General features: G+C 35.5%; 1 protein-coding gene across 1 annotated transcript; it reads right to left on the bottom strand.

Moving 5' to 3' along the window:
- Positions 1-3,252: 3,252 nt before the first annotated feature.
- Positions 3,253-10,741, bottom strand: LOC139890515 (calmodulin-binding receptor-like cytoplasmic kinase 2). Its single transcript, XM_071873391.1, has 6 exons — positions 9,627-10,741; positions 9,330-9,493; positions 8,294-8,459; positions 8,105-8,194; positions 7,687-7,982; positions 3,253-3,647 (listed from the first exon to the last, which is right to left on the bottom strand). Exons 1-6 carry the CDS (start codon positions 10,657-10,659, stop codon positions 3,438-3,440), a joined length of 1,959 nt encoding a protein of 652 aa, XP_071729492.1. The 5' UTR covers positions 10,660-10,741; the 3' UTR covers positions 3,253-3,437.
- Between the last annotated feature and the right edge of the window lie 1,384 nt (positions 10,742-12,125).

The raw sequence follows: 12,125 nt of genomic DNA, 5'->3' as shown, positions 1-12,125 counted from the left end.
TTAAATTGTTTAAATGGCTAAGAACCCGAAACATTTCAATTGTATCAGTATCAACTTGGGAGTTTTCGGATACATAGTTGAATGTAAGGATGCTGAGAGTTTCAAACGAATGATCATGGGCCCGTCAATAAACAAATTAATTAGAGTTTTTGAAAGTTCAACCTATGGATCAACGATTTCTCACTTTTTCGAGAATCACTCCTCTAGAATTAAAAGGCTGCCCCTTTGAATGTTCATCTATAGATGCGATGAATCTGGTTGCAGGAACGTTTGGAGATGTAATTTATGTTGACACAAATACTACCAATCTAATACACGATGAATCTCTCTTTGCTTTGGTAGAAGTCAATGACCCGGCACCCATCCATCAGTATGTTACGGTTAATAGTTCAAAAACGCAGGAAGTCAAAGTGTCAAAAGAGCAGAAGTTGAAAATCTGGGTGCAAGAATTTAATGAAGGAGTCACGATCGAGGCAATTTCTAATGAATCTATTGTTGAATATAATTCGCTACTTAATATTAATAGGTGCTCAGAATGATTGTCAAACAAAAAGGCTTATTCGGATGAGAGTGTTCAGGTTATTAGTACTACCACTCCAGGTCACTCCCCTGATGTAAAAGCTCCTAGGGTAAATGAAGTTGAAGAAGGAGAGATACCCGTTGAGCACAATTTTAAAAAAAAAACCGATGAGGTATACAATTGTACTGAGCTTTTTTCTTCTCCTGCTGTTGTCCCCAATAAAGATAAGGGTGAAAAAGTGGATTTTCCCCTATCACTAGAAAAGGTACAAAAGGCAATTTTAATCCACAAATCTAAAAGTAAAAGCAAAAGTTTTTCCATTTCCTCTTTTCCAAATCTTGAAAATATGGGCCCTAAAGTAGATTTTGTTAGTGTCCACGGGTCTGTTTCTCCTCCCCAAAAGATGCCTTATGATTTCAATGAAAAAGAGTTTCCAACTCTTACTCCTTTTCAAACCAAATGCAGTCAACCCAAAAAAACTTCCTCTTCAGCTTCCAAAATTAAGCCATCTTCAAATACAAACACTAACAAGAAAGACAAGAATCAATGTGTTGACAACGATTGTAGTACCTAATGTGATGCCATTAGGAAAAGAGGAAATAGGGTGAAAGTTGCCAAGGACAAGGTCAGATTACCCACTTTCAATTCCAAAGAAACCTTTGTATAATCACAGCATACCGAAGTTAATGGCTCACAGAATAAATTTTCAATTTTTGATACAGTAAGCGAAATAAAATTGGGTGGATATCATAGGTCAAAGTCAGTTTCTCATTCTGAAAATAATGTGCAAACTTTAACGGGTCCAATAAAAAATAACCTCAAAGACGAATTGCAGAAGTTAGATGTTTTAATGGATAAATTGACGAAGGAAGAATTGCCTTCAAAAGTGTCAAAAGCATGAGGCTAGCCTCATGGAACACCCGCGGCCTCGGGAACAAAGATAAGGGTCGTATGGCGGGTGAAATGGTCAATCATTTTCATGCTCAATTTTTAGCGATTCAAGAAACTATGGTCAAAAAAGTTTCTCAACCTATTTTGAAATCTATATGGAGAAACTACATATTTCAAGAAATTCAAATGAGTTCAAGTGGACGATCCGGAGGCCTTCTTTCGATATGGAGGGATAATTACTTCAATCTCTTGCAATGTTGGAGTAATAGATTTTGGATTGCAACCTTGTTGAGTTCAATGAAGATCTTAAAAAATTTGAGGTTCTAATGGATAAATTGGTGGCGGAAGAGTTGCCAAGCAAGGTGTCAAAATCATGAGGGTCGAATGGCGGGTTCAATGATCATTCAATTTCAAGTTCAAATTTCTAGCGATTCAAGAATCTATGGTCAACAAAGACTCACATCTAAATTTGAACTCAATTTGGAAACACTATGGTTCTCAAGAGATACAAGTGAGCTTAGTTTAAAAGAACAATCGGGCGGCCTACTTTCAAAATGGCGCGATCAATGCTTTACATTGTTGAAGCATTCGAGTAATCTATAATGGATTGGCATTTCAGTGGTCTTGACCGCGGAGTATTTTGGGGAGATTTCATCTCTATTTGCAATAAGGATGAAAGATTTCATGAAGTAATCGACACCAAGCTCAAGGTTTTGTTATGGGCTACTTCTTTCAAATTGTGATACAAACACTAGTTTTATGTTTAGGATCACATTCCTGGCCTTGGTGTCGCTCGATTTAGGTCCCTTTATTGGTAGGATCTTAGATTTCAATTAGCTGAATGGCCATTATTTCATGTACTTGTATTCGATTCAGGGTCCCTTCATTACTTGGTGAACGGTTCCCTTTATTTTAATTATATTTTCTTTTCGCCGTAAAAAAAAAATTTATTTCAAAAAAGACATAATTACGTGGTAGGTTCATCTCGTTTGTAACATATTGCTAGGGTGCCCCCAAACATCCTTTTTAACATGGTTGGTCATCTTGAATAGCAATAGTTACACGATTGGCCCCCAATGCTGACGATCATTAGCAAAATCCTGTTAAGTGCCCCACATCACCACATGTGGGCCTCACGTGAGGATAAAATTGTAATTTTAACTTCTTCTTTTTTTCAAATACACCAAATATATCTTTTCTTATTGCTTTAAGACTACTAGTATCGGTAGTGTGAGTATATGAGCTTCTTGGAGCTTCCTTAAATTGGAGCCGACACTAGCAAGCTTTTTGCTAGAGCAAATGTGATGACAGTGATGCTCCAAGCCAATCTCACCCATAATTTAGAATAGAGATGTTTGTTTATTTTATTTGTACAATATGCATTAGAGGTTATATAATGTATTAATTAATTAATTTTTGTGGGTGGTAAAAGAGTATGTCATGGATACTAGCGAAATATGATGAGTTAGTGATAGAAAGAAAATTGGGAGGTAACGCTGATATGTTATATGTTCATTACCAATCTATATTCCTGTATATATAAATTATAACACCTTAAATTATATTTGACAATGTACACCCTTAAATCTTAAATAAAAATGTAGAAATTATAAGGCTAAACATGTGAACAAATCATTTTTTTTTTAATTCAAACTATCTATATAAGGGTTATTGTGTGTACGGTCTAATCAGATTTTTCAACCAGGTTATCTCATGACTATCTATTTTCTTTGTTCAACTTAGAATATATTACTAGTGGAATTTTAATATAAGACTTCTTATGAAAATATTAATACTTCAACTACAAGACTATATTGATACTACTAAACTATGTTGAAAATATTGGTATAGGAATCTATCACCCACCTAAACTAAATATCATTGTATTTGTAGATGATTACAACAACAACAAAACTCAATCATATATATAATATATAATATAACCACAAGTTAAAAGTCACATAAGGATGAAAAGTTGATTGGAACAAGTAAAAGCTTCAAGCTTTTTACAGTATAACTCTCAAGTTTACCCTTTTCTTCTTTGTCTAAGATTATCCATTTTGATCACCCATAACTGCTCTCTAACTGCCTTCATTTCTGGGCGGTCCACTCGTTTTTGGGCTACACATTGAAAAGCTAAAGCAAGCATCTTTGAAAATATTTCACCGTCTACGGCTTCCTTCATTTGAGGGTCAACCAGATCCATAATGTCATTATCGTTGTACTTCCTATTTGCCTGAAATCAACCACCAACATAGTCACGAACTTTAGACCTTGCATTAAAATTAAAAAATACAGTTTGTGCCTAATCAAACCAACCCAATTTGGCTACACAAAAAGTGTACCCATTTTGACCATTTATCGTCATCTAATATGCCTGGGCCGCTCATTTTGACACGACTAGCTCAAGAAAAGAAAATAAGAGTATCATCTTCGGACAACGTAAATTGATGCAGTAGTGGATCAGATTGGTGTTAGGCTTGCATCTATTGCTAACATTTGGCTCACAAAGTATTTGTGTTTAAAGGAACAATTTAATCAAGCTAGTAGGTTGCAGATTTATGTTGGGTCTGCTGAATTTGAACGTGAAGGCCAAGGGTGATTTGGGTCCTGGCTTGGAAAAGAAGCCAGGCTTGGAAAAGAAGCTAGGCTTGGAAAAGAAGCCATGCAGACTTTGTGTTTTATTCTGATTATTGTGTTCCCTTATTATTTTTGCCTTGTTTCACTATTTAAAGACATCTATCAATTTGTTACAATTGAGTTTAGTTTTTAAAGTTTCTTACGTGAAATAATATAAACCATGAAGGTTTTATTTTATCTCCAACCGAGAATTGTCACAGCTAAACCGAAAAGGTTTTGCTTCAAACCGAGATGGTTCGTTATATCTTATCTTTATTTGTTCAGTCACGATCATCTTTTCATTATTTGGTATCAGATTCCAGGCATGGCTGAACATGTTTATCAAAGAAGAACTCACGGAGAAGGCAGTCGCATAATCGCCGATAGAGACAGCTACATCGATCCACGTGATGAAGAAATTGATCGTCTAAATAGATGAAATGTTGAACTTGAACTCCATCATGAAAGAGAGTACACTAACTCCGAACGGACACCTGATAGTGATGATCATTATAATCCGTTTGGTCAGCCACATCGAGGGTTTCACAAGGAATATCGAGATGATCCCTTGCGTAATATAGGGATGAAAGTCGAGATCCCCAAGTTCACCGGAAAGGCACATCCTGATGACTTTCTTGATTGGTTAAGCGCGGTGGAGCGTGTGTTTGATGTGGAGGATATTCTGGAGAACTTGAAGGTGAAGCTTATTGCCCTCCAACTCAGGAAACACGCTTTACTTAGGTGGGACCATGTTAAGAAACAAGGGGCTCTTGCCCGCAAATTCAAAGTAGCAACATGGGAGAAGATGAAAAGGCTCATGAAGGATAAATTTTTACCCGAGAATCATCGACAACAAGCCTCTATCGAGTATCATAATTTGCATCAGCAATCTATGAGCGTAGAGGAGCTTATTCACGAGTTTAATAAATTACGTATGCAGTGCGATGTGAATGAAGCAGAAGAACAGATTATAGCGCGATTCGTCCGCGCCCTTAAACCTGAAATTGCTGATGTGGTATGTTTATAATCCTATTGGACTTATACTGATGTTTGTAGGTTTGCTTTGAAGGTGGAAAGGAGACAACGTTAAGGAAAGACTAGCGTTCCTAATGGGTGAAAAACAACCCCACCAAAGCCCACTTTTCTACCTACTGAGAGGGGAAAAGAGGTAACCCGTACACTGACCCCGCTAAAAAACACAAATCCGAATTGTTATAAGTGTCAAGGAATGGGGCATCATGCCCTTGTATGCCCGAATAAACACACCATTACCGTATGGGATGAAACTGATGCGCCCCATTCTGATTATGATGTTGATAAAGGGTATACGCACGACACAAATAATGTTGAGCTGGAGGAAGTTGTGTATGCTGATAAAAGAGAGGCACAAGATGATGGAGTGAATCTCACTTGGTCACCTTTGGGATCACTAATTATTCGTAAAACAGGCACGTTTTGTAACGATGATCTAAGGTATGATATTAACGGGGAAGGCGACAAATTTATTCCTTTAATTGAGGAAGAAGGTGAAATTATTTATTCTCACATGGGAAAGCACTAGTGGTTAGGCATGCATATCCCACCCTTTCTTTGAATGGGGGTGATGATGTCTTTACATCTATTACAACTAATCCCATCTCATTTGCTTTAGTTGTGAAGGAAGCCAATTAAATGGTCATGGAAATTCAAGCGAAAGTGACACCATTAATGATCGAGGCGTCTCAGGAAGGTCCCGATCAAGATGCCCAAATTAGAAACTTGATCAACAGATTCACAATAGGATTGTGCTTCAAAATGAGCCTTACAAGAAAAAGGCTGATGTTCATTGGAAGCATGCCATTTATTAAGGAGGATGATGTAGACTCGAGGAAGAGTCTTTTCGAAGAAGGGGAGAATGATGCAGTAGTGGATCAGATTGGTGTTGGTCCTGCATCTATTTTGCTAACATTGAGCTCACAAAATATTTGTATTTAAAGGAACAATTTAATCAAGCTAGTGGGCTGCAGATTTATGTTGGGCCTGCTGAATTTGAACATGAAGGCCAGGGGTGATTTGGGTCCTGACTTAGAAAAGAAGCCAGTCTTGGAAAAGAAGCCATGAAGACTTTGTGTTTTATTTTGATTATTTTGTTCCCTTATTATTTTTATCTTGTTTCAGTATTTAAAGACATCTATCAATTTGTTACGATTGAGTTTAGTTTTTAAAGTTTCTTACGTGAAATAATACAAACCATGAAGGTTTTATTTTATCTCCAACCGAGAAGGTTGTCACAGCTAAACCGAGAAGGTTTGTTATATCTTATCTTTATTTGTTCAGTCACGATCATCTTTTCATTAATAATGGTGTGCTACTAAGCCTGGGCAGTTGAAATACTTCGTAATATGTTTTAAACATGATATACACTAAATGCATAAGGTACTGGCAAAACAAAAAAATGCTTTTGGACATGGTAGAACTACCAATTCACAAGGTACAGCGTGTTGTGGACTCTTACTTTTTATCTAGTATGAACAAGTAAAACAACATGCTTTTGGACCACGTGTCTTAATACAACTACTGAACTACTAGAAAGAAAGTTGAGGTTTTTGTTGTTCGGGTTACGCGGGAGGCTCTCATGTACGTATCAATCCGAAACAGTCCTTGACTGTTTCCTGACACCCCAAGATTTTGAACCTGCAACCTCTCGCAAGGTCCCCTAGACTATCTTGGGATGGTTTACAACCAGAAAGAAAACACGACATATAGGCCCAAGTTTCTCAAAGTTCATTTGTAATGCATACAACCTTCAGAATTGCTTTATTGAGTATAAAGAACATTTTTCTTGCAATTATACATAGCATATATTTTTTATATGGCAAATTGCCCAAAAAGGTAACATAAAAGATAAAAGCAACAATTTCTTAATAAATGGAATATCGTTTTTTTTTTCTTTGCCCATAAAGGACTTTGATTTCAATTTGGTTCTTAAAAATGTCTCTAATTCGAAAATGATTGCAATTGAGGTAAAAATTGACATGTAGCTTTTTTGTTTTTTCTTATACTTGTATATTCCACATGTCAAATCTTCATTGCCACGTCATTAAATTAATTTATTTTATTTTAACTCATTACAAAAAAAAAAAAAATAATAAAAAAAACACGTGGGGTTACTCTCAAAGTCACGTGGGGTGACACCTGGGTTCCCGATGTCCCGAGATTTATCCGCTGCGGGGGGCCAATGTGCTCGTTCGTAGTAGGGGTTACTCTCAAAGTCACACTCTCAAAACCTTCCTCTCAAAATCATTCATAATAAACATATACACCGATTTAATATATTCAGATCTAAACACACAATCTTGGACGTAATATATGTATATCTGTTTATTTTATGTCTACAAATTATATAAGAAAGGCAGCCTTGGACAAAATCTCAAAGTTCATTAAAAACACAAATGACGGTTTTCAGATCCAATGATATTCCCTTCAGTGAGAAATTGTAGCTTTTATGTTATCTTTTTGGTTATTCGCCCATTTTTTATGAAAATTATAGACTAAAAGTTTTTTAGGTCAGCGTAACTAGACCGGAGTAAAACTACATGTTTTGACTTGTTACCCAACAACACGTCCAGCACACTCATTTTCCATATCATCAAGCATATTAAGAACAAGAAACTTACCCATATTATTGTCATCATATCCTCTGGAGACTTCTCCAACTCAATGGGGCGACGACCGGTGAGAATTTCAATAAGTAGAACCCCGAAAGAGTAAACGTCACTCTTTGGTGTGAGTTGGTGTGTGCTCAAATACTCGGGGTCAAAATAACCTGCTCCCCTTACTTTGATCGCAACATGTGTTTTATCAGTTTCTGCATCACCAAATCTTGCAAATCCAAAATCCGCCACCTTTGCTCTCAGTCTCTCGGTCAGAAGAATGTGTGACGACTTCACGACGCGATGGATGGTTTGCTTTTCTGATTAAACTCAAGAAAATGAGAACTGAAAGTCTTGATATCTTTTTTTTTTTTTTTTTTTAAGTTATGATGTGATTTTGGAAATGGAGAACACAAACATTACAACGAAGGTTACGCATTACCTGCATATAGATGGAGATACGTTAAGCCATGAGCAATATCGATGCATATTTCAAGTCGTTGACTGAAGTCAAGAAAACTTCCATTAACACCTGAAATAGGGAACACCTAAATTGATACTTTTGCCAATTTGAGGGGATAAAATGGTAAATCAGGGTGCTAATGAACTTGTAAGTTGTAATAAATCTTACCATCCAAATGTTCTCTAAGTGTACCATTAGGAACATATTCTGTAATAATAAGGCGATCATTTCCATCATCAACGTAGCCAAGAAGTTTCACAAGATTCGGATGATCAATTTTCTCATGTAGTTTAACCTCACTTGTAAATTCACTTCGTGAAGCATCAAAATGTTCCTATACGTTTGATGTAAAATTAAATCTGAGAAAAAGATGCATGGTACATTGAAAGAAATATAACAAAGGGCGCGCGGCAGCCAAAACTAATTAACTTTATTCTATTCTTCATACTGTTACTGTCTCACATATTCATTTCATTTCATCCTGTATAATAACAGGATTACATATATTAACTATGCGATGCGATTGACAAAAAGTTTGTTTGACCTACAAAAGTCAACCTTTTGCTCCTTTTGTGAAGTAGCAAGAATAGTTGCATAAATGCATTCATTTTTCCAAATCACATTTGAAACGGTGTTTTACATGATGATGTACTTCCATTACAAATTTTATCACGGTATACACTACATAATAGTTTTTCTATCTTCTTCTTACATTATATGAAAGCGATATTTGGGGGGCATGCATCTGTATATGTAACAAATAGGTTAAATCGCCCAATAAGTTGTAATTCCAAGAAATCATCTAAGTTCCAAGTTGGGCTCTCTTTAAAAAGTCCAAAGAAACGTAGCTAAAACAGTAACAAGGATTATGAACGGTTCAGATGAGTTTATACAACCTCCTAAATTGTATTACGGAGTAGTAGTAAATAATAAATACAGCATCTTGACTTTCAAAAAAAAAAAAAAAAATAATAATAATAATAATAATAATAAATACAGCAAGACTAAAACTGTATTCATTTAGTCTCCGTAACTCTAAGTAATGCGCAAACTGTTGGATTAGAAACGGTTCGGGTCAACCATATATACACACACCTTGTTTACCCGTACAAAAAATTACCGTTTTGACCTGATACCCGACCCTCAAGACACGTCCATCTTGCTACATACCTCTTATACTTATTAACTGCTCATAATATATTACCTTCTTTGCTCGTTTTATGGCAACAACCAGACCGTCAGGTAGCTTAGCTCTGTAGACAGTTCCAAACCCTCCTTCACCTAGCCTTAATGATGGTGCAAAATTCTGGGTTGCTCTTTTCACCTCTTTCATGGTCAAATGAACAGATCCAATATACATCCCTATACCTAAGTATGTGGAATCAATTACCATGTTTATCAGTCATCACAACCCATATTTCTAAATACAGTATAAATAGGTCACACACCTATACATACATATATACATATAGATGAATATAACAAAAAGTTTTTTGCATACCAGTGTTTTGTTTAGTCGCAGAAACAAGATATTTATTCAACTTTGAAGTGAAACCCGAATTGTCTGAGTTCTGTTGTTGCTCCAGTATAGCCTGAAGTGATCCCACAACCTCAGTCATAGCAGGCCGATATTTTGGAACTTTATCAAGACAGCTATAGGCAATCTGAGCAAATGGTCTTAAACACTTGGAAGAAATTGTTTTCCGAATAGTAGGATCAACTATTTTATCATATTTTCCTTTATTCACACATTTTTGAGCCCACCTGACCAAACTGTATTGCTCCTCTTCTAGGCGTTCATCTACTCGAGGTCTCCCTGATAACAATTCAAACAATACTACGCCAAATTCGTACACATCCGATTTTTTGGTATAGTTATAGTCTAGATTCAGATATCCGAATTTGCCTTTAACACTGGCATCAACATCCGACAATGATTGATTGATTGGACCAATTTTAGACAATCCAAAATCAGAAAGCATGGCTTCCCAATTCTCATTCAAAAGAATGTTTGAACTCTTGATATCACGGTGTATGACTCCTTGGTCAGTGTGAAGGTAGTCTAATCCACGTCCAGCACCTATGGCCATCTTGAGTCTTTGAACCCATGTTAAAGGAGTATCATTGACCTTGTGTAGATGATCATATAATGTTCCATTGGGCATATACTCGTATACAAGTATCATCTCCTTATTATCATCACAATAACCAATCAGAGACACCAAGTTACAGTGGCGCAACTTCGAAAGCATCTCGATTTCAGCCCTAAACTCGGATGCACCCTGGTTGGACATAAAATCCAACCGCTTGATGGCCACAAAAAGACTAGTTTCTTCAATAGAAATTAGACTTTTATATACTTTTCCGAATCCTCCTTGTCCAATGACTAGTTCATCATCAAAGTCGTTAGTTACATATTGAATCTCTGCAAGAGTGAAACGTCGACATGAAGGAGCTGAAGTCGATGATGATGATGATGATGATGATGATGATGATGATGATGAGGTATTAGTCACACCAGTTGTAGATACCATAATTCTACTGATAGAACTAGCTAGTTTATTGATAAGTGTACTCGAAATTAGTTATATATAAGTTCTACCAACTTTGTACTAAATTTCTTGACAGTCTCTATTAACCTACAATTATTTATTTGAAGCTTTAAAGAAGAATAATGGTAGGTGCTAGGAAAGCCATAATAAAAAACAAAAGATCAATCATTCGGTGCAAAGCTAAGTCAGTCAATCAAACAAAATTATTTATTTATTTATTATATTATATTATATTATATATAAAAAAGAGAAAATTACATGGTTGGTTCATCTAGATAGTAGCATATTGCAAAGGTGCCCCTAAACTTCTTTTTTAAGTTAGTTGGTCAACGTGATTTACACTAGCTACGCGATTGGTCCCCGATGTTGATGATCATTAGTAAAATCCCGTTAAGTGCGCACATCACCACATGTGGGCCTCACATGAAAGTAAATCGGCATTTTACCTATTTTCTTCTCCAGAGTTCAATTAAATTTTTTATCATGCGAGATATAAATATATATATATATATATATATATATATATATATATATATGGGGAGTGATTGGCTAAGTTTAAAAAGAGTATAAACTAGATAAGCAAATGTAAACCACAAATGATCATTCATAAACCAGCGATGAATGATAATTTATCATTCATCACACGACGATGAACGATTAATTCATCACTGATGAATGATCATTTATGGTTCACATTTACTTATCCAGCTTGTACTTCAAGATTTACTTAGTCATGGATGAGTCCACTATCCTTGATTTTTGGGATCTTTGATGAATGAGTGTAGATTAGTAAATATCTTTAAAAGGTAACTTCATTTTTACATCAGCTATAAGCCTATCAAGGTGTGTAGTATTTAGGCCCATATACGTAAGATAGCAACCAAATGAATACAATTCATTTGTCAAGTTAAAGTTGAATCAGCAGGTAAAGTTGATAATCAACATTAAGTTCATGACATATTCATTTTATATAGCCACTGCATAAATCTGAACTAGGATTACTGTAACAATCTAATTTTTTCCGTTACTATAGTTACTTGTTCGTTAAGTATTAAACGGTGATTACTTAGACTTCATGTGTTTAATAGATTTAAATGCATACTTGATCCTATTAGATTACTTGGATTAATATGTTATATTAATTTAGGAACTTGTTTCGGATAACGAAATACCTAGAAAACGACACGATTAAGATAATCGCCTAGAACGCTTTTCAGTTTACGGAACTCAGAAAAACGATAAAATAATTATTTCTAATAATTATTGACTTTATGAAAAACTTATTTAATTTATTATTTATTTAGTAAATTAAACCCGATGAATTCGTTTCAACGACTAGTTAACGTTCCGGAGACCCGGTACGGTTAACGGCACTCGAAACCGACCGCGCGCATACAAGAAAAAAACAAAACGAATTGTATTTCACTTTTAATAATTATTTTATGTAA

Source organism: Rutidosis leptorrhynchoides, chromosome 2 (assembly GCF_046630445.1).
Source record: "Rutidosis leptorrhynchoides isolate AG116_Rl617_1_P2 chromosome 2, CSIRO_AGI_Rlap_v1, whole genome shotgun sequence".
Taxonomy (NCBI): domain Eukaryota; kingdom Viridiplantae; phylum Streptophyta; class Magnoliopsida; order Asterales; family Asteraceae; genus Rutidosis; species Rutidosis leptorrhynchoides.
Note: the sequence above shows the minus strand (reverse complement) of the source record. Positions and strands in the feature narration are given on the sequence as shown.

What these genes read in the sequence shown, in the direction of transcription:
- LOC139890515 (XM_071873391.1), bottom strand. Translation starts at nt 10,659, where the DNA reads ATGGTATCTACAACTGGTGTGACTAATACCTCATCATCATCATCATCA. An exon ending in CCATAAAACGAGCAAAGAAG is followed by an intron (nt 8,460 to 9,329) that starts GTAATATATTAT and finishes TCAAACGTATAG; the next exon opens with GAACATTTTGATGCTTCACG. An exon ending in ACTTAGAGAACATTTGGATG is followed by an intron (nt 8,195 to 8,293) that starts GTAAGATTTATT and finishes TCCCTATTTCAG; the next exon opens with GTGTTAATGGAAGTTTTCTT.